Source organism: Nipponia nippon, unplaced genomic scaffold (assembly GCF_047370975.1).
Source record: "Nipponia nippon isolate SJK-2023a ecotype South Korea unplaced genomic scaffold, ASM4737097v1 scaffold_12, whole genome shotgun sequence".
NCBI lineage: Eukaryota > Metazoa > Chordata > Aves > Pelecaniformes > Threskiornithidae > Nipponia > Nipponia nippon.
The window spans coordinates 4,970,188-4,992,480 of NW_028262313.1; the positions used below are offsets into that span (position 1 = coordinate 4,970,188).

At 37.0% G+C, this 22,293-nt stretch overlaps 1 protein-coding gene across 11 annotated transcripts in view; it reads right to left on the reverse strand.

The window, feature by feature from the left end:
* LOC104023362 (phosphatidylinositol-binding clathrin assembly protein) overlaps positions 1–22,293 on the reverse strand; it is a 50,344-nt gene that overhangs the window by 15,898 nt on the left and 12,153 nt on the right. Inside the window, exons 4-22 of one of the 11 annotated variants that reach the window (XM_087748505.1) lie at positions 21,905–22,007; positions 21,629–21,722; positions 21,415–21,526; positions 20,227–20,333; positions 19,571–19,612; positions 15,147–15,232; positions 13,917–14,040; positions 11,887–12,023; positions 11,464–11,567; positions 10,419–10,565; positions 9,900–9,959; positions 9,689–9,799; positions 8,702–8,833; positions 8,525–8,555; positions 7,918–8,038; positions 5,722–5,778; positions 5,275–5,382; positions 4,646–4,700; positions 257–1,671 (exon numbers count right to left, since the gene is read on the reverse strand). In XM_087748505.1, the coding sequence (XP_087604631.1) occupies positions 4,686–4,700; positions 5,275–5,382; positions 5,722–5,778; positions 7,918–8,038; positions 8,525–8,555; positions 8,702–8,833; positions 9,689–9,799; positions 9,900–9,959; positions 10,419–10,565; positions 11,464–11,567; positions 11,887–12,023; positions 13,917–14,040; positions 15,147–15,232; positions 19,571–19,612; positions 20,227–20,333; positions 21,415–21,526; positions 21,629–21,722; positions 21,905–22,007 (1,691 nt within the window). In that variant the 3' untranslated portion in view covers positions 257–1,671; positions 4,646–4,685. Of the gene's footprint in view, positions 1–256; positions 4,701–5,274; positions 5,383–5,721; positions 5,779–7,917; positions 8,039–8,524; positions 8,556–8,701; positions 8,834–9,688; positions 9,800–9,899; positions 9,960–10,418; positions 10,566–11,463; positions 11,568–11,886; positions 12,024–13,916; positions 14,041–15,146; positions 15,233–19,570; positions 19,613–20,226; positions 20,334–21,414; positions 21,527–21,628; positions 21,723–21,904; positions 22,008–22,293 lie in introns of those variants that run through there. The other 10 variants (XM_087748504.1, XM_087748503.1, XR_015702557.1 and 7 more) reach the window with 10 other exon arrangements.

Genomic DNA, 22,293 nt, shown 5'->3' on the forward strand with positions numbered 1-22,293 from the left:
CCCCCTCCACCACATCCAAGCACCCTGCACAGGAAAAACCAGCCGCCCCTTCCCAAAGGAAAACCGGACCAAAGGAAAACTGGTCAGCTGATCAAGCTAAGCCACACTGGTAATTTGCATAAGGCATAATACTACTTTAAATATAAATGCAGAAGAGTAACAAAGTAATCAAGCATCCCAATTCAGCTGTTGCTATCGGTATTACAGAAAGCCTTAAGTCTGAGAACGCATTAAAGAACGATCACGTACACACACACACACCCTGCATGTGCCAAAGTTTATTTTTTTTCCAAAACTTGTTTCATCAAATAATTGGATATGAGCAGTTTTTAAAAAACAAACAGTTTGTGTATTAACAAATTGTGACATTCCACAATTAAAATATCAACACAGCCAGTCTTGTGCTTAGGCTTCTTTTTAAAAAATTATTAATTCGTAGAGCATAAACCTTCAAAATTTTTTTTCCAGTTTGTGGCTAGTATATTTTCCACACATTCTGTATTCTTATAAAATGAAGGAACTCATGTAAAGGAACAGCTGTACAAGAATACATCCGAAAAAAAGCCTGAACAACCTAAATTATAGTAGCTCCTTTTAAATAAATATCCAATAAAAGGCACAAACCTGTTACGGGGAAAAAACATAACATACAAAACAAGACCTATTAAATAAATAATGTGAAGTGTGGGTTGGGGCGAGGGAAATCTGTTCCAGCACCTGTTTTGTCATTGCTCCAAGATGAAATTCCAGCCAAACATTTGGTAAACGATTAAACTTAATCACAAGGATACACGTTTGAGAGATACTGAAAGATTTGTTGTTACAATTCCTGTTGTAACTGTACCAGTTACTACAATCTCTTTAAATAAATGATCATGAGAGTCTGCGTAGTGATGCAGTGATGCATATATCAAAGACAAGTCAAATACATCTTCAGAGTCATAGCAACAGGTTTTCTATATTCCTAGCTATCAGTAATATATAAATGATAACATGTACACTTTCCATTGCTCAAAAATATAATCTTTTAAATGGAAATAAATGACTGATACACAGTGCCTTTAGATGTTGTCCTTACAATACAAACTACTCAAAACAAAGTTTTCCTTTTTATGTACAAATTAAGCACCGATCCACAGTGCATACTATTCTAATTGTAACCCCACCCTCCCTGCCACACATCAAAAAACCCAGATGCAGATACACCCTGTATTCATCTTGCAGTCGGAAGTTTTTTAGGTTTTTTTTTTTGTGTGGGTTTTTTTTTTAAACAAAAGTCCATTTGTTATTTTCACCTACAAGTATTCCACCACTATGCGCACAGAACTGAGATTTCTCTAGTACATGTGTCCAAAATTAAAAAAAAAATTCAATTCAGTAACTTCTTGGAGGCAAAGTCAAACTATATCTAAAGCACATTAGAAAACCCCAGTCATTTAAAAAGAGGTACACTTTCAAGTCCGACAGGCCTAGCACAATCAACCTTTCCAAATTCCCCCAGAAGTTATCTTACGCTGTATCCCATGAAAGACAGCCTCCTTGTAGCAGCATGAAGTCCCAACAGTTAGGCTTGATTGACCCACTGAAGTACAATAATGCAAAGCCCACAGCATACTTCAAGTCTCCTCCTTGTTCAGACAAACATGGAGTGACATCCTAGTTATCTGCTTTCTGAAGTATTCAGAACAGGATTCCGATCAAATGAGTTGGAAGGAAATAAAAGGCAAAGTCATTTATATACACCTCTCTTCAGTGTTTTACTCATCACAACTACTATTCGCAACTCTTGCGGGCTATTAGTTACACGCAAGAACAACCTTTGTCTTTGAAGTGTTTGGTTTTTTTGGAGAACAAGTTCTGAGCCATAAATCCTTGACAGCATCCTTGTTTTTTCCTTCTAATGTATGAACTATGTTATTTAAAACACAGTACTCTGCCATTTTATGCGTTCCAACATGTGCACAAGGAAGAGGCTGACAAAAAGCAGTCCTGTGCACTTCTGTGCAGAGAGAAGTGTGTAAAGCAATCTTTTCTTCATAAGGATAAACCTGAAAGCCGTGTTTTCATCTATCAAACATTCTGAACGAGACTAAAAAGAAGGTAGCTTATAAAGTTTTTAGGATGTACTTTGTGGCTGTTTCTCCTTTTTTACCACTAAATAAATTGGTATCAGACAGCTTTGCTACAAGAAAGCATACTAAAGAACCATTAAAAAATCCAGCGCAAATCAGAAGTAGTGCAAACTACACCTAGTACTAAATCCATTTCTGAGCAAAGTACATTCCAGATCATCAGAATGCTCTGCAATAAAGTTATAACAAATATATACTGTTTGCCAGGCATTTATTTGCATATTTTATTAAAATAATGGATTATTACTTATACAACTCAGTACGAGAAAGAGATCCAACAGCTTGCAGTGCTAGAAACTGCCTGATTGTAGCACTCTCAGCTCTGTCATTAATGCCCAGACATTTATTACTCCATGTACTGGTCTCATTTGAACTCAAGACTTTTCAACACTGAATAAATCAATGGAATTCACTATTTCTTAAATAAACAGTCCCCTCAACACAATGACCCATTCTAAATGGCATCTATTCCCTCGTCACGTGGAGGGTAACTATAGGCACTGAAGAACTCATTGGCTTAAAATTGTACAGTTGTTCAACGCAATAGAGGTGGATTAAAGCTTGAAGCCCTTTGTAATTCAAACGTGAACATTAAATTGCTATATACTGGTCCAAATTCTTTTAAAATCAATACACATTCAGAAACGCCGAGTTTTAAATTTCTGCAAGATTACATTTCCCAGGAAGTTAAGTGGTTACAGATTCCAAGGGTTGGGGGGTGGTTTTTTATTTTGTCTCTTAAGTTGTTTCACTTGGCAAAAATATTTCCACAGGGTTAATAAATACTACTTTTGCACTCTTTGGACAGAAGTAAGCATTCAGGAAAAGAGAAGGCTTGTTCCCACTATGAGGAAAATGCTGTATTTTAGAAGTTCTCTACAGGACAGTTTGACAAGGTTCTCAGGCCTATTTGCATTTACAGTGAGAGTCAGAGATATTTCTGCAATTACAGACTCCCCAAAAAAGATAAAAGATGTGCTACTCTGGACGTCTATTCATTGTAATGATAGAAAACTATTCATTTTTTGAAAACCCAGCTTTAATATTAATCATTAGTAGAAGTCATTTTACAGGAGAGTTTTTCATTGTATTCTGCCACAAAACTTCTGGAAGAAAGGTTGCTCCCAATTCCATTTACTTGTTATTAACTACTTTTTTTTTTAATGCTATCACTTTTTATTAGACATTGAAAAATACAAGATAAGGCATTTTCATAGCCAATTTCAGTTTTGGAGGAAGATTGTTAAATACAAAAGATGTGCCAGAAGTCTGTACGCATCTGACCCATCGTGAATAGCATACTTCATAAATTAGTTGATTTAAAAGATTTTCCTCTCAAAAAGAGTCTAGATTTCTTAACATAGCATTTTTACCTTGAAATTACTACATAAGAAAAAGATTACTGCAGCATTAAAGAAAAGATTATCTAAAAGTTTGCACATATTTACACATTTAAAAATAATTTTATATGGTTTACAACTAGGTTCTTATTTCAGAAAAGCAGCACAAGCTATTCTCTACAGCTGGATAATTTCAATATAGTTACCAGTTCACAAGTGTCAGCACTATTGCAAAGTTTGCTTCTTTTGACCTAATGGACTTATTAAAAAAAAAATTGGATCTCTTGCCTCTTTTGCAGTTAGCAACAAGATTGCTTCCATTTGCTGCTATAGGGGATACCAACATTCACTGGCTCCCAAAGCTGCTCCTCCTTGAGCTATGAAAAATGCTACCTGCAGAGAAGATACTCGATGGAAGTGCAGCTACTGTCTGTCACCTGTCGGAGGCTGCACATGGTGTTCTGTAACACGCTTGTTTCCTCTACTCCATCACAGACTTTCAGCCCGTGTCAGAACCTGGCTCTTTCAACTAGCCATGTAACACTGACATACCAACGGAGCAATTTATTATTTTTACTATATATTTATATATATACACGTAATGTGTATGTATCTTGTTGATTCACAGCATTTCAAACTCACATTATAACATTTGCAAATTACTATAAGCTATTCTAATGTAAAAAAGCTGTCTGATTTCACACAATATTGGCCTTACGATAATGCAAGCATTGCTCTATCAGAGTATTTATTAGAGCACATAAAAATTTTATTGCTCAACTTCATTTGTGTTGTGTCTTGGTTACAACAGCCACAGAATTTATGGAGAAAATAAATAGCTTTGACCTCCTCAGTTAACTTCCTAAGGTAATCCACTGATGAATAAGGTTGTAGAGCAATCATGTAACCCCCTCTTCTCAGCTTTGAAGATGATAATCCAGCTTGCACCTTCTGAATCAACCTCAATAAAATCAGTTTTCTGCTGAGCAGTTTTTAAAAAAAAAAAATAAAAAAAATCAGTGAACAAACATGACTTCACACTGCAGTGACTGTTATAAACAAGAATCTCTAAAGCATTGCAATTGAAAATAATATTGTATTATACAGGGACGAAACAGTTGCCCTGTTCAGGAATACATCATGGAAAGATTGAAATTCAGTCTTTTTTTTTACCAGTATTTGGTTGTTCTCACATCCTGCTGCTTTGGCGGCTCTACATAAACTGTATCTGTGAAGTAGAGATTACATATTAATGCCACTTACATAACACATGGTTTCTCAGTGTTTTGGAATTATGAATCTGTTCAACTGCCTTGTTACTTGCAAGTTAAGACTACGGGTTTTGGCACTTCAAAAAAATCCCCAAAGAATGTTACGACCAACATATTTGGATGATGAGTATGCAGTTTTTTCCAACTTGAATGATCTCTTCTCCATGCCTTTTTCACTTCCCCACCACCTGATCCTTCAGAAACCTTTCACCACTGCTCTACTCAGTATGACCAAACCAAGTATCCAGCTAATGTCATAGGAAGTCTAAATTCTACGCATCTTCACCACTCCCATTTTCTTAATATTGACACAGTAAGAAGTTAGCCACGCAATCTATGATTTTTACTTTCTTCCTTGCATGGTCTCACCACCTGAATCTGCTTCCTCGCCAGCAAAAGCTGTTGCCCTTAACTGAGGAACTCCTCACTTTCAAATGCAGAAATACCTTAGTAGCCTTTCATGAAACATTTGGTTGCTTTTATGAAGGCTAAAGTTTGAATGTGACCTCAAGATTAAAGAAAACAGTTCACCTGAGTTTCAGAAACAGGTGCAAAAGGATTTGTTGGCCTTAGACCAGGCTGTGTATACATCATTGACTGGGGTGCCATCAAAGGAGCAGCTCCAATCTGAGGAGGTACCTGTTAGTAAAACAAAAATCCCACAGAACAGGTATATAAAACTCAAACTAATTCTAGAAGATACATATTTTTGCATTTTAAGTATAGTAGAAAATAAGCATAAAGACACACAAGCACGTGTAGTAGAGTCAAAGCTGTTAAAAAAACTTGCTGTATAAAATTTAGAGCAACCTCTTCCAAGGCAGGGTGTGAAAAAGCTATAAGGTTTCACACACGATTGACCTTATGAAACAACACATATAAGCTGCAGGATGATCTGGGCATAATAATGCCTGCCAGGAAACCCACTGGAGGAGACAACTGGGGTTTTCAGGAATACAAGACAATCGCATTTCTTACCATTCCATATATAGGCACTTGAGGTGTGGTCAATGGGTATGCAATAGGAGCAGGTACCTTCAATCAAGAAAATTTTAACGTATTTTAGATAAGCACATGCATACTAGTAATTTATATAAAACTGTGAAAAATACATATTTTTCAATACTTAAAATAACCAACGTATTTACAAGAAATCGACTTACATATCCAGGATAGTGTACTCCATTCTGGCACAGCAAAAGGAGTAAGGACAAAAAATTATTTAAGAGGTATTCAAACCAGAAAGTCTAACCCAGGGATGGATTCAAGTCCAGTACCATACCTGTCTGTAACTATGCTCAACTCATTTATTAAAACAATTGAAGCAGGAGGAAAAAAGTGCAAGGACAGCAACATCAGTAACGATGCCTGTTAACTTGGATAGACTCCCTGCCTAGAAAGCTATCACTAGTAACTTGCAGCAAAAATAGAAATTTTACTAAAATACTAGATTTGAGTATACTGCTTGCAGAAACACTTGTGTGAGAAGCTTTTAGGGGGCATGGCATGCAATATTCCTTCCTCCTCGCATTATGTGTGAGGACGGCATAGAAAAAAAACAAGGAAGCATTCAGCTTAAAACAAGTGACCATTCAGCTTAAGAAACAAATAGCAATAGATGTTTAGTCAGGTAAATGTTGCTCACATACTAATTTCTGATGTCTGCAACATATCACAATATGGAAAAAGAAAAATGAAGAGCATCTTAAGCTGGTAATAACTTATATCAGGTTATGTTCATAGCCACAGTGATGCATGCACTACATATTGCCATGCATTGTTAAAGCAGGGCTAATTATATTAAAAATGGAGTGCTAGTTAAAATACTTCACTATGAAAGAGTATGCAGACTATACGTGAACCGGAGGGTTAACACTCTGAATGCCACAGACCAAGCCAGGACAGTTAGACCTTTCCAATACTGGGGCACTGATTTTAAAGATGCTCACAACCGAGCTAGTTCTTTGCATCATTAATTGCTGGAATCCCAAGCAAATGAGTGAGCGGATACCTGGCATGAAGCACTCAAATGCTTAGACCAGAAAGCATTAAACATGAACACACGAAATAAAAAACAGACAACCCAAATCCACAGTGATCAATGTGTGCTGAGGTGCCCTCTGTCTTTCAAAAATGAGAATGCATCAGCACTCTAACATAACATGTTCTAGAGCACCAAGAGGGGATAAAAAGATTTAATGGTCTCAGAAGTCTCACATAAAAGTGCTATACAACTAAGACATCCTCTCATCTGAATTTTTGAGTTTCATTTTTGAGTCCGATACTGAATTTAATATTCTAGTCAACTTTGACAATCCTGAATGAGGATACTCACGGAAGATGAGGAAAATACGCATTACAGGCAAAACTATTCTTATTGGAAAATAAAGTCAGACAGCAGTCCAAAATTCATAGCAAATATGGTAATTACCCTAGTTGTACACATAACAGAGATGAACATTCTACTTCCCTCCAAGGTGGCTGTATTTCCGAAGCGGTTTGTATTTGTATGAATATATATGAATAGAAGATACTTGAAACATCTCTTTTAAAAGCATAGGAAAAGACAGTCACCTACAAATATCCCTCCAAAAAATGAAAATTCTTCATCTAAATAACTATAGAACTTCCACTTCGTATTTTGTACTGTGTTAAAAATATGAGGTTGCTGTTGAGCATTATCAAAAGCCCAAAGTGCTCCTTGACCTGATAATTAAGGTGCCTTGCAGGGGTTGCAGCAGCATTTCATGTGATAAAACTGAAAAAAAAATGGAAGGAACAGCAGTTTTGCCCTTGAAACACATTCTTAGGATTCTTAAAGGCGCATGTGCGTGTGCAGGGCAGGGGGTGTGGGTGGCTGGGAGCACCTCAAACATGCGCATCAGAAATTTTCTGGTTTGGGGTCATTTGTTTCAATGCAAAAAACTTACGAACTGAGACAATGGCTCAAGTGAAAAGCTGATTATTTAAGTCTTTAATGGACAAGTTTTACAGTGAGGGGAAATAAAGCATACTAAAAATCTCTACCTCATTCAGTTTGAGAAGTGATCCTACAAGCATTCCCCCCTGCCCCTCAGTCTTGCCCCAAACAGCCTTTGCTATTCTTTAAGTTAATTCAAGCAGGGAAGTAGCATTTGCTAGCAAGAACCGTGATTTCAATAGTACAAAAATTACCATATGTGGAATAGTGGGTAAAGGAGTAGGGTTCCATGTGGTCGATGTGCTTGTTTTTGCTTGCCAGTTTGTTCCACCAGTAAGTTTCTTCTCTGTAGGCTGGGTCCACTGCATATCTGATCTAAAATGAAACTGTGGCATTAGTTTTCACAGAGAGACAACAACTAGAGTAACAACAACTAATGGACAACCAAAACATGCCTTAATACATGTACACAGCTGAAATCTATGAGTGGAAGAAACACTCAGGATTTCAGTAACTACTTTTATATCTCTGTTCCAGTAAGTATGAAGTCTGGGAGTTCTGTTTTGTGTTAAAAGTAAATTATCATTACTGCACTGTACAGCATAATGATTAAATGGAGTTTTATGTAATTGCAAGATCTTTTATGGTGCTCCATAAAAATACTTAAATACAGCAATTGCAAAACTGAAGTGAATTACTTCCAAAGTTAAGGTCAATCATATCACGGTGACTGACCACAAACTCACTTGGTAGCAGATTAGTTTCAAGAGTTGAGACTCTTGCGATCTTATTGCTGGTAAACTGTGCCAGAGACTACCAAACAGTCACGTAAGAATATTGTAAGTACATATATGCACTTACTTTTTGGATGGAGTTCCTCCAAAGCCGAGATCTGGTGGGAAAGAGAAACAGACAAAATCCCTAAGTCTTTTTAATTTGGGGGGGGGGGGGGGGGGCTGGCACGGGACAGACAGGGACCAAACTTGATTTATTTTTAGTAACAAATGGGAAAGTTAAATTTAAAAGCTTCACACTTACTTCCCACTAGATTAGCAAGTGAAGAATCAAGGTCATTTGCCAAAATTTTTCCACTTTGCTGGTTGGCTGAAGTGGTTCTTTGACTTTGTGGTGGTACCGTGGGTTGCAATACATCATCTAGAAAGTTAAAAGCTAAACAAAGAACATAAAAGCAACTGTTAATAAAACGGTTACACTGCATTTAATAGAATACATCCATAAGCCAGCGAGGTATTTTCTTTATAGAACACTAAGTAGTTTGAGTATTTATATATGGAGGTTCAGCATGCTGGAATTGTTTAAGGCTTAGACAGAAGCACAGTTTAACCTCTTATTTTTTTATGGAATACTATATTGTAGCTACTAATCTAGTAGAATCTTTAATTTTACTTTAGCAGTAGCTCATAGTATTTTTAACTGAAGATGAATCTCCCCCAAAACTGAAGAAAGAAGGTTGTTAAAGATAGCTTCAAAGTGTTCTTGTGACACAATACAGCAGTAATTTCACGATACTGCTAGTGTCCTGAATGTACACAAGAGTTCCGCTGCTCTATGTTCATAAGGACTTTGAATATATAGCAAAATAGCACCAAGAGAAAGATCGTAACTCAGCTATTCTTCAAGCAACATACACGCAACTAGTTTTGCATTTTTGGAAGCACAATGCCTCTCACTGAAGTCAGAGGGAATTCATTATCACATATCAAGAGAAAACACTGAGAACAGATTTAACATAAGCTTACCCGTTAAGAGATATCCAGTGGGACACGTTCAAAGTTCATTCCCCCAAAAAGAGAGGAAACCATTATTAAACAGTATATGAGATTAGTCAAAGCTAATTTTAAAGTAAATAACTACAATTGAACTGATTGCCTGTTATCTTATTAGCCCTATAATCAGCTCGCAAAGGTATTAAGCTATTAAATTTTGAACTGCAATAGCAATTATGCTAAATTATTAAGTGACTGTTGCCTGTAGGGTGTAAATTAGTCATAAGCTAGTTTTTACCACTTGTAGCCTTGTACTCTGGTGCTGTAGATTTTCCTCCAAAAACAGCATCAAAGTCCACATTAATCGTTGAAGAGGTGGTACTTGGAGGAGCTGAATGAAGAGGAAAACCTGAAAAAAAAGTTTAGAGTAATCAAATACACCTAGGCAGTAATACCGCTCATTACAGTGAAACCAGAAAGTTTTTTTTAAAAAAAAAAAATCAAATTACCATCAACAGTCAGAGGATGATACACAGAAGCATATGTAGGTTTATGACCACTAAAGTCATCTTCGTAATAAGAAAGAAGAAAATAAGGTCAGTTTAAAAGAGAAAAAGGAAGAAGGGACCCAAAAATTAAGTCTGCAGTTAAAAATCAAGAATTTTTAGTAATAAAAAAGGATTTTTTTATTTAACAAATTTGAAAAGCTTAAGTAACTCCTGCATTCCCCATTACAAAAGAGAAAGGAGGTTGCAGTTTGAAAGAAATCGGCAAAAATTCCAGCAACATTGCTAGTCTTAGGATGTCTAGCTTGGGCAAGCTGAACGAAATAATGAGCTATTTCAACTGTAGAAATGAAACTTTAAGGAGACCTATCATTTACTACATCTGAAATGAATGCAACATTTTCACTTGTTAATAAAAAGTGAAGATTGGTTCAAACCACAAAAAGATTACACAGCCCAGTTTATTAGCATTATTATCTCCAGGTGCAAAGAAATTACATGGGTATTGTTTGGGTTTTTTACCACTAAACAGTTCCACCGTTTGTTTGGAGGAAAAAGTAGAATTGATGAAAGGGGTGGTAGATTTTACAGCTTCTTCAACTGGCTTCATGTCAAAGATGTCCAGATGAGGTGGAGAACCAACACAACCATTTGAGGACGAGAAAGGACCTTTCAGATGCAGAAGTGAAGGAAAGAATACAGAGTACAAATAATGGAAAAGAAAAACAGACTGAAATGACTGAATATGAGAATCTCTAGACAAAGTCAAACTGTAAATATTCCACCTAGTGATCAGCCCATTAAAGATACAAATTCTTAGTTTCAGATAAAAATCCTAACAGCTCTCTTTATTTAGGGAAAATAACTCTAGTATTGCCATTGGGTGGGAGGGGAAGAACGACAGAACATCAATCAATCAAAAAAGTTAGATACTACATTTTTGGCTTCAAGAATCTACCTTTTAAATAGCACATAAAGGTATCAATTCTCCCTATTAAAATACCAACACTTACAATGGTGTTAACATTGCCGTATTTCAGCATTTAAGACATTTCTTTGACATCTATCCTGATTATTCTTTGGAGGGGGATGGGTGAGGGTACAGAGAATGCTGTGCCCAAGAAACTGGGAATAACAGCTTTGTTATAAGAACTCTGAAGTTACCCACACCTTGTAAATGAAAAGTATATTAAATATCACTTAATGGAATGGAAATACTAGTCCAGCATCTTTTCAGTTACATCTGCTTAGTTTATATTCCCCAGCATTTTTAAACTTTGATTTTTAGTTACATTTCTTCTACCTGTCCCCTTTATTGAATAGCTCCTTCATTCCATCTACTGTACATTGACACTACTGCTATGTGTTAAAAAAAAGTAACTTTTCTGTAACAGTTTGCTACAGCTTTCAGATGACTTATTTTATATTCTGTCAAGGATAGAAATGTTTGGATGCAAAGTAATTAAGGTTTAAGATGTAGATTCAATTAAGTATGAATCTGTAATTTATTCTAGTATTCCAAGAATTCACCTATCATTTAGACAGTCAAATCATCGTATCAGCTCACCTCCCCAAGCACTGCTTGCTGATGTTGATATAGCTGGAGTGCTCTGCACAGTTGGAACAAATGCAGGCTGAAGATCAAAAAGGTCACTAGAAAGGTTGGGCATGCTGAATAAGGAGAGAGAGAGAGAGAGAGAGAAACATGAAGATAACGTAATAGGCATTGTATTCTTGTGTTATACCAATCTCACTTTCTCTTGTTCACTAGTAGCCCAACAATAATAGTGGCACAACACAAAACTAGTAATTAAGCACTTCTTATTGACTGATATCAAAATTCCTGTGAATACAACAGGAAAGCATCAGCAAAAGTTTATTCCTGAAAAGTACTTGAGAAGTAACTAGGATCAGTGCTTTGCAGTTCATTGTGGAGCTACAGGCCAAGGCAGTAATTTCTGCTTGCTTCAGAAAGCAAAGTATGTCTCACCTATTCGTTGTGGGTGCTGGTACTGCAAAGAGGTCAACAGCTACAGTGGTATTCACACTTTTTCCTGATAAGGTGCTTGGGGATGCTGATGTGGAAGTGGAATTTGATACTACAGAAATCTCTCTTAATCGCTGCTCCTGAAAGATGAGATGTAATTTGCATTTTAGTTTTATTAATTTATTAACCCTTCAGTCCTGCAGACTTTTTCCAAGGAGAAATTTTAATTATGGTCTTAATAAATAAAACAGTTATTCTTCTGTAAAGTCCTGAACACAGCAAGATGATTGAAATTAGAGGTAAGAGTATTTGTTTTAACAAAGCCTTTAAAAATCAAGGTGGGACTTGAGGTTTTAAATATTTTTTTAAAACTATCTGTAACTGCCTAGAAGTAAAACACTTGTAGTCAAGCTACACATTATAGGCTCCCCTCATAGTCACTCAGAGAAACAGGTCAATGGGCCTCTGCTCAGGAAGACCTATCTCCCTCTACTGTTAGGATCTCTTCATAGTTCAATTCAGATGTTCAGAACTCAGACTGACAATGTGCATCCTAGTAATATCCACTTGGTGTTGCTTTTAAACTAGCAAAATAAAAATCTAGTTTACATTGTTAATTTTAGGTTTACATCTCTCATTACTTCTAGATACGCCCACTGCACGGATACAGCACAGGTCAAAGCATGGGTACATGTTTTACACTGCTTACATTCCTCAAGGAAAATGCTGAGTGAGCTTTCCAGCCTCCCCTCCCCCACAGTGAAAATTTGGATCAACCAATTTAATTATTCGGTTACAGCAGCTACAAGTCCTATCATAACAGAAGTAGGACAGCGAAGAGGGGAGACATTTGATGCAACTCCTGAAAACGGGAAAAAAAAAACCACAACAACCCCAACCAAAAAAACCCCAAACATCATCACAACACTTGCTGAGATTCAAGTGAAATAGTTCAGCAGCAGGCAGCAAAGCACACTAAGATTGTAGTCTAACAGTAAAAAAGCCTGCTTCACATTGATTTGAAAAATATGCCTTACACCAAGTCAGGAAAGTAGAGAATTTCAATAAACCTCTATAACTCCAGAGATGAAACTCAACTCTGCGTTACCGTCAAAGTTTACTTTCACACTCCAAATAGTTTTAAGGCTCTCATAATGTGGCCTCCAGATGACATGAGCAGAGTTGCTTCATCATTTAGGTGTGCCTAGACACGTTAAAGCAACACAAGAAAAATTCCCAGCCTCCCCACCTGCGTGTGCCCGGGACGTGACAGAACTACAGACTTAGCTTTCACCAAGAGAAGCATCTTGCTTTGTTCAAGATGTTATGCTGTGTACGTTCTCAGGAAACGGTGTTATAAACAGGTTAAAGGACCTGAAGGACCAGGATTCGGGCCTTAAGAGAGGGACGTTACTAAGAGGACTACTCAACAAGTATCAATGAGCAAAAGAAAGCGCATTAAGGAACCAAGAGAGAAAACACTGATTTTCGTTCAAATGTGTTACTATTCAACGTCCATAAATTACACCTAAATACATACGATTTCAAACAGTTTTTCCAACTAAATTATAGAATTATAAATAAGAGCAGTTAAATGTGGACAGAACTGTAGTGTATATTCTCATTACGAGCAACATGACTGAAAAAAATCACACTAAAGCCATATTCCATACATCATGGGGAATAATGATTCCCTCCTACCAATAATCGGTCCTACAATAGCAATGCTGTATGTTCAGCTGCTGAGATGTAACCTAGAAACGTTGTATACTCATTTTGTGAATCTTTGCGATAAATAACAATCTCTTGTAAGGAAGAATATTGATGATTTTATCAGCTGTCTGTTATTCAAATCATTCCGGTAGAAGGGTCACCACATATTGGCAGCCATCACACCTGCATCCTACCGAATCACGCCTTGCCTCTCTTAAGATGACAGTTCCCACACCATACACTATTTTAAGCCAATCCTGGTTTTCACCTGTACCCAGTTGAAAAAATCTCAGCATACAAACTTGTAAAAACTACAGTACCTTAAGCGCCTGCAGTCTAGCTTGTTCCTCCTCCAATGCCTGCTGCTTTTCTTTCTCATCCATCCTGCTAAATGACATTCCTGTATTGGCAAGTGTGGAAACAGCACTGGATAGGGCACTGGCTCTAAAAACAGTAATAATTTTAAAAAGTTTTATTAAGAAAAACAGTCAGGTATACATCACTTAGTTTAATCATCAAGTGCCTCGCCTAGTTGTGTGTCATTCCCCCTCCACTCCAGTCTTTTCTTCCCTTTCTCTCTGGTACAGAAAAGCAGACAACCCAATAACAAGGGAATTTGGTGAAAAAGCAGCATGAGTACACAGGACTACTCCCTCAAGTTTCAGCAAGTAGGAAACGGAAAGTGCAGAACATACCAGTTGTCTTTTTCTTTAAGGTCATATAGACTAGACTGGAATTCTATTCCATTCAAGTGGCAGAGGCACAGAAAGCTTGTTTGTGCATATCATACATATAACAGAAAAAGCACAGAAGTTATTCCCTTTATAGTATACTTTTTAGCAGAATACTATGGTAGTGAATCCTCAGATACTTGCAAAAAAAAAAAAACCCAAACAAAAAAAAACCTGAGGAGCAAGACAGCAGCTCAGGAACATAGCATACACTGATACATTTATCAATATTTACAAAAATTTCTGGGGAGAATGCCTATGCCAAAAGAGAGATCTCACTTTTCAGTCAGAAGTACTGTTTATACATATCAATACCGTACTTGACAGAAAGAATAACACAATTCCTGTCAGCACAAAGCATCTAAGCTAATTTGGCCATTCTGAGCCAGGACTGAAGAACTTTTATGAGCAGGTTAAGATAAATTCATGGTCTGAGAGGTAGATAATTCACAATAAAGATAAATACCATCCTATCCTGGGTAAAGAGAGCCTCAAAAACCAAATACCTTAGAAGTCTTACAAGCCAAGGGACTTCCAACAAGTAAAAGCTAAAGAAATAATATACAAGGTCTCAGCTCAGTGGTTTATTACAGCATAATAAGAAGTCTGTCAGAGACACAGGCAGACACACTTAGATTTCAAATGTGACTAAGCTATCAGACTACTACTTACGAGATGCTTCATTTATGCTTCTAGGAAGATACACTTGGAAGTGAGTAAAACTCAAGGAGAACACCAAATGACTGAATCCTGAAAATTCTTAGTATGAAGATGACAAATCCTAAGTATAGGCATCGTTGTAATCCATTGGGTGCTCACCTGCTGGCAGCGGAGACTTCTTTTGTTTTCTTTCCCTCCACAGAAGCCAAATGCTGTTCCAGTGCTTCAAGCAAGCTGCTGGGTGCCTAAAGTTAAAGTATTTATAAAACACTGCTTCTAGACAACACGTCATTGTTTAGTACACAGATTAGTTTCCTCATCCACTAAAACACAAACAAAACCCCACGCATCAGTAATTGTGCCTTTGGGCTTTGCTGCCATCCTGCACACCTGGATTCTATCTACCCAGCTGTGGCTCTTTAAGAGGAGCAGCACCACAGAGACACGAAGTAAGGATTCCCCCAGAGTAGGTCTGCTTCTGTGTATGCAAGCTGCACTCCTGGTTTTGGCAACAGTATTTGCTATGTTAAGATTGGTCCAATAATCACAGCTGATTAAGCAGTACTCCCTTAAACTTGCAGAAGTACCAAAATGAAGCCTTGGCATTTTTGATCCCCTTTCCCCCCTAGCAAAAAAAACCCAATCATTTTCCATCCAAATATTTACAGTCAAAGGCTTGCATTAGAGACACTTGACTACAGCAGAATGTTAGGTTTGATTAAAAAAAACCAATCAAATTCAACCTGATCCCAACAACACTATTGCAGACTGAGTAGCTATTCAACACATGACTACACAATAAAACAATTTAATTACTCCAAAGCCTTTGGTAGCCTAAAACATTAGAAACTAGCAACATCACTTCCAACAAAGTTGTTTTTTGGCAGATTCCCCCTTCCCCCGCCCAAGAAAAGTGTTACCCATGAGAAGTTTTTAAACATTAAGCTGTTTTTAACACAGTGAAGAAGATTCCAAAAAACAGGCTTCTCGCCACCGAAATCCAGCAGGAAGTCAGGCACTAGACACCTCAGCTAAGACCTGAGACACTTAAATGAGTTTCAAGTGACCAACACTCATAAGCTTACGAAGACTTCTGAGAGCACAGCCGTGACATCATTCAGTACCAGAGGCAAAGATTTTAACTGATAAGTAAGAGAAAAGAGCAAGTTTAAACTATGCAGACTAAGGCACACCAGAGCTGCTTTGGTTCCTCCAGAAAACAAGAAAGAAGTGCCCATCATAATCTGCCTTCTTTCTGCCATGTACTTGTACCCACTACAGAAATATTTTTCCATACCAAAGGGAACAGCTTCAAAGCTCAGAATAAATTTGAACTCAATCTTGATTACGCAGTCTTAGTAGCAAGTAAGGTTTCTCCAAATCACCCTATAAGAAAACCTCCATCAAGCACAATAATTAGGCTGGCACTTTTCCTTGGAAAAGTTCACTGCCTTGCTATTCTACCCACATTGCTCCTGTGGCTTTTAACTACACAGTCCATACTCCATAAAACAAGTGAAATAAATCCTACTGCAGATTCAGATGAAGGGAATAGACCTCTAAAGTTTTAATCTACTTGCCAGCTCAGTCCTCCTCATCTGGCAGGGTTTCGGAGACATTCAGCCTCTCTTACCACTTGCCAACTTTCAGCAGGTGGAACAGATATGATAGGCATTGTCTGGAAGAAAAACAAGCTTGCCCTTGCTAGCCCTTCTGTACCAAAAGCTAGACCACAGTATTTCCTGGAAAGACGAAAAATATTAAATCACACAAGGCTTTGGCAAGCTCCCCTCTGAAACACTGAGCACAATTCTAGCTTCCCACATTCAGTGAAGGCCAATTCAAGCTACAAGATATGCAAAGAAAAGCAATTAGAATAATCCTATAAAACTGCTTGTCTTAAGGCCTGAGTTGGCATTTCTTTCTATAAATAGAGCTACGTAAGCTAAGACAGTGTAGTTACCTCAACGACCGGTCCTGAATAAATTCAGCGTTCAAACTACACAGCTAAACCCCAAGGGGGAACATTTTGAAATACCCTCCCGGAAAGGTATCAGGGACCAAAACAAAAAACCCCATACTTTTACTTCTCAGGAGGAACAATATTTTGCAAAAGGCATTGCATGACACAGCTAGATAGATAATAGCAGGAGACTATACCCCAATTCCAGAAAGTTTTTCCTAGTCTTTATTTTTTTTTCCCAAGGCCACTCTAAAACCTATCTGTATGGAAAAGCATATTCTATACCTGTTGTTTCCAAAACCCTCCAAACAACCCCCTCAACCATAAAACCTAAAACCAACAAACCAGTAACTCCTCTGAGCTTTCTCATTGCTGCAGACATCCAACAAAACATCAGAGATGAAACTTTGAGTGAACAGATCTTCATAGTTTTATGTCAGAAAAGATGCCTGGGCTAATACAGACATTATGACTTGAAAAAGGCTGTATTTTCTGACTCAGCCTCCCTCCCCCCGCCCCAGACATCTGACAGACTAACATCCATACAGAGGAAAATGACCCAGTTGCATTCAGGAAATACAGTAACAGCTATAACAGAAAGTAAGCAACATCATTCTGAAACAGGGCCCCTACAAAGGAAACTATTTTCTTTATAGGAACTGGCAAAAGTGGCAGTAGTGCGAACATTAGAATCCAGGAAGAAAAACACTTATACAGCAGCAGGAATAAGAAATCCCTAAAGAGATAAAATGATTGTTGTCAGGCACAGCTTAAGGAAACTCTGAAATATGCATATCCCAGAACAGAATATACACCAGAAACATAAACAAAATATTTGGAAAGAAATTAAATATGGTAGATTAGAATAGAAACAAAAGACATGATCCTGTCAGAGCTTATTTCAGAAACACGAGCACACGGAAAATTAAACTTTTGTGAAAGCCTAGTATTAAGAAATTTTAACAAATTCTTTTAATGTGGCACTAAACTGATGTACAGTTATTCAATTCCTATTAAATGCCATGAAATTTACTACGGAAGTGGAATGCTGAACAGTGGCACTGAAACTGCCAAAATGCACAGGATGCTGACATCTACTACCACAGTTCAGAGTTGCCTTTCATGTCTAGTGCACTTAGAACAAAATAGCTGAGCTATTAGAAAAAAAATGTTGTGAGAACAGTAGATATAAAGGGTTTTGCTCACTGAAAGTTTCATATATAAGGAGCAGCAAAATGAAGTTAAATCCCCCATTCTCAGTAAATCAAAAAAAGATTGAAGAGCCTTATAATTACCCAATTAACTGGACAAGTGCACACAAACCCAGTCAAGTATAACTTCAGACTTGAGTATAATTTGATTAGCACAATACAGACCAGCTGAATACTGCAGTACTAATCAAAAGACAGAGTAAGATGCTAAGATCAAACACCAAAAGAACATCAAACTACTGGTTTCACTCATTACCTGCTCTTACCCTGCTGGTTACAGTCGTATTTCTTTCCTACCACAAAGGCCTAGAAGTTCTTAGAGGTGTTAATATTAATTGCTAGGAGCAAGTATCAGAGATTTGTACTTTGAAACACGTATGATTTCAGATGGAAATCATACTGTAGGCAGTAACAAACAACACTAACAATGGGAGTTCGTGGTTTAGATTTGATTTCCATATTAAAGAGAGACTGATGAAATTTAGGCAAATCTTCACAGTAGATATATTTTTACATGACTAACCCATGAAATTTAATTTCATGAAGGCAGTGTAGGATTAGATGTGACTGTTCAAAGTTTACACATTAGATTTTAACTGTTTCACACTGACGCCACTTAAACAGCTTGAGTACTCTAGACCTCTAAGGCACTCCAGTTCATTGCCCAAGCCTCCTGACAGATTGCCATTTATTCTACCCATCAGGTTACTCCGCGCTACAGAAAACATACCAAATACCTATGTCCTGTTGGGTTGATCCTAGGGTAGAAATACAATGTCCCTATGAACTAAAAGGAACTTGCAAAGAGTAACTTTGTGCACTTCTGTTGACTATCAGCGTTTCCTGTTCACTAGGTCAATCCATCTTTCTCACCTCCTTTCCACCCCTCAATTTATCCTCACTAGAAGGTGTTCCCCTGCATTCTACTTTTTAGACTAAACGTTCCAGTGCACAACCTGTATTGCTCGTGTCCCTCATACTGCTGAGTAATATCGAAGGCAGCGTTAAGTGCTGATATAGAAACGTCAAATCTATTCAGACCTCAGGGGAAAGAAAAAAATTCTTGACTGAACTAGGTAACTGTAATCTTTAAGTTACAGTGAAATAGAAGGTTTTCCTCAAGACATGGCAAGATGCTTGTAGCTTACATGCCAGTGAATCTTCTGTGATAAAAACGAGAAGTTCTTGAAAAATATTTCCTGTTTTATTGCAAAAAATCTTAAGAGCTGCAAAGTGCGAGTACTGAGCATGTTTAATCCATGGGAAAAGTCACCATACATATTTCCCATATATATATATGCATAGAAGAGAATACGTTCTCAAGATGAATGATTACTATGATACACACCAACCTTTAAAAACGCAAAGAACAAAATAATTGGGTTAATCAGTATGATACGCACACTGACCTGAGTAAGATCTGGAATGTCACCCTGATCAATTCCAACTTGCTGGGTTTACAAAAAAAAAAAAAAAAAGAAAAAATGTACATTACTACATGCAGTGGCAATGAAAATAAAAACCAGTGATGTCTGAATGTTACATAGAAACTAACATATTAAAAAGGGATATTCATAACTTTCTGAACTGGTATGAGTTTCACTAGGAACACACCTCAAATCACAAGTGTATTAAATTGCATCTCAAAGCAAACGCAACTTTTCATCCAGCCTAACTTCTTCATGCAGAAAAGCTTACAGGGAACACTAGAAACACCCGCATTGCTTACTGAAACTACTTCTCCATTTTGAGCAGTTACAGTAAAGGAGAGCACTGTAAGTAGACTGTAATGTTCAGTTCATACATTTTGAACCATTAATGAAATTTATAACAATACTTCAGAAAGCTTACTATGTGGTCTGGCTAATAAAAAGGATACCCAAGAATCTCACTTCATGTTAAAGAGCATATACAATCTTAAAATACCTAATCTATAGAATACTTCCTTGTATAGTGAAGTTAAGCGAACATTAATCTGTTTGTGAAGTTGTTATTATGAATATAGACTACTGTACCAGTACAGACAGCTAAATGATATCCTTCCCATAGATGTACATTTATTTACCTCTGCTACTTTGAGGAATTCGGACAATTTGGTCATTCTGGCTAGAAATTTTTTGTAAATATCCAAGCCTTCTTTGCACTGGTTCTTCTTCATATCAAAATATCTTTCTGAGGATGCAAATAAAACTCTTGTAAGATAACAGCCTCCCCAGCAAAAAGCTGACATGGTATTGTAACAGTTAATTCAAGACAAGCTTCACGGAGAGAACAGACAGGAGTAACTCAAAGCTATTCAGATTTTAAAGTTTACATGAATACCTGACACCTTCTGTAATAAGTCAGTCAATAGAAAAACACTGATTTTTTATTTCAGTACTTCAGAATATGATGCAAATCTTTATTAAGCATGGATGTGAATGTCTGCAATTGTTAAATTAAGTATTTAGGGGAATACTTTCAAGAAGTCAGCTTATTAGCTGGCAACGAGGCAAATTATTTTATCATTTGAAAATATTCCTGCTATGTATTTACATTTTTAGACCCTGTATCAATATGTTTTCATGTTTGCAAATGGCCTCAATATCCAAAAGACATCAAAACAGCTACTGAAGTGGTACGTACACTGAACTGACCTACCAAAAGGAGTGTCAACCACATCCTTCACTTTTTGTGGTTTTGCCCTATATACTTACAGATATTTCACTGAGTAAAAACTCATGGATTAACAGAGCAAACTGATCAGATGTTTTCATTCAGAAATTTGCTTGAATAGTCATTATAAGGCTTTGCTAAGAGCTTACCACTCTTGAACAAAAAAACCCTACGTGTCATCTACTAGGCTCATGCAGATTCAGTTACCAGGTAAAAGTGAATAGTCAAGCTATAAAGAAAGTACCGGAAACCAGAAGTCAGTCACACCGGAACTATACTAAATATTCAAAATACCAGGGACATCACTAATACTTTTACAGTCCAATTGCCAAAGGTTATCCACCGCACATTTATGGTATCTTTGTTTTAGTCTCACCAGTCACCCTCTCATCTCAATTTCTGTTGCAAGATGTATTCTTCAAGGTAAAAGCATATGTTTAAGCCTATGCTAGTTGCCCCTAAACTAAGACAGGCTTAATTTAATAGTAATGGAGCAGAGAGAATTTATTAGGAAACTGCAGTCAGAAATTGTCTATATTCTTTAGTTCTCTCAATATTTTCACAAAAGTTCAAAAGCAAAAAAAAAATTCTCACATACCTAAAAGGTTAATAATTCCCTCATTGTATGCTGCAAAAAGTCTAATGGAATCTTTAAAGAGGAGCATGAAGGCAGCATTTATAACACCATTTGTTAGTTCATTTGGATTTGCCTGTGTAGAAAGCAACAAGAAAGTAAATTAGTATTTAATAAAATAATGCAACTCTCACTTCAAAATGCGAGTGTTACCCAACACTGAGCTTAAAGTACTTACATCAAAATCAAGGAGTGCGTCAAGCTGGTTCTGTATGATTGGAAGGGTTTTCAGAAGCTTTTCAGCATTCATGGTTCTCATCACTCCGTCCAGCCTACAGAGTAGAAGACACATTTACAGGTTACCAAGAGACCTCAGCATGTTATGCTGCTTCAACACCACTATAATGCTTCAAAGGGCCAAAAGGAACACCAGTCTGTGATAAGCTCAAGAACAACTGGTATTTCCCTCCCCCCAATATGAAAGACCAAACAGAAGAGGCAATAACGGTCTTACCCTCTCTTCATTTTGGTGAAGTCAACTGCTACAAGTCTATATGAAAGTGCTTTTTCATTCAAGTATCTGCTATATCGCCTAATGAAGGTAGACATATCATAGCCTAAAAGTTAAGCATTTATAAGTTAGACATTTTTTAAGCAGTACAGTTTCTTTTAAGTTCTTTTCAAGAACTATTCTCCTACTAGCCCATTTTACATCAATTAGCATAAAAAACACTTTCCAGAGTCTTGAGATTCACTATTTTTCCACCTTGAGATGTAACATTACGGTTTCTTCCCAACTTGCTAAGATTAGGAAAGCGTTCATTGCAATTATGAGAATAAACACCTAAACACATTAAAATATTAGGCAAGAACCAAGCATAAAATATTAGGCAAGAACCAAGC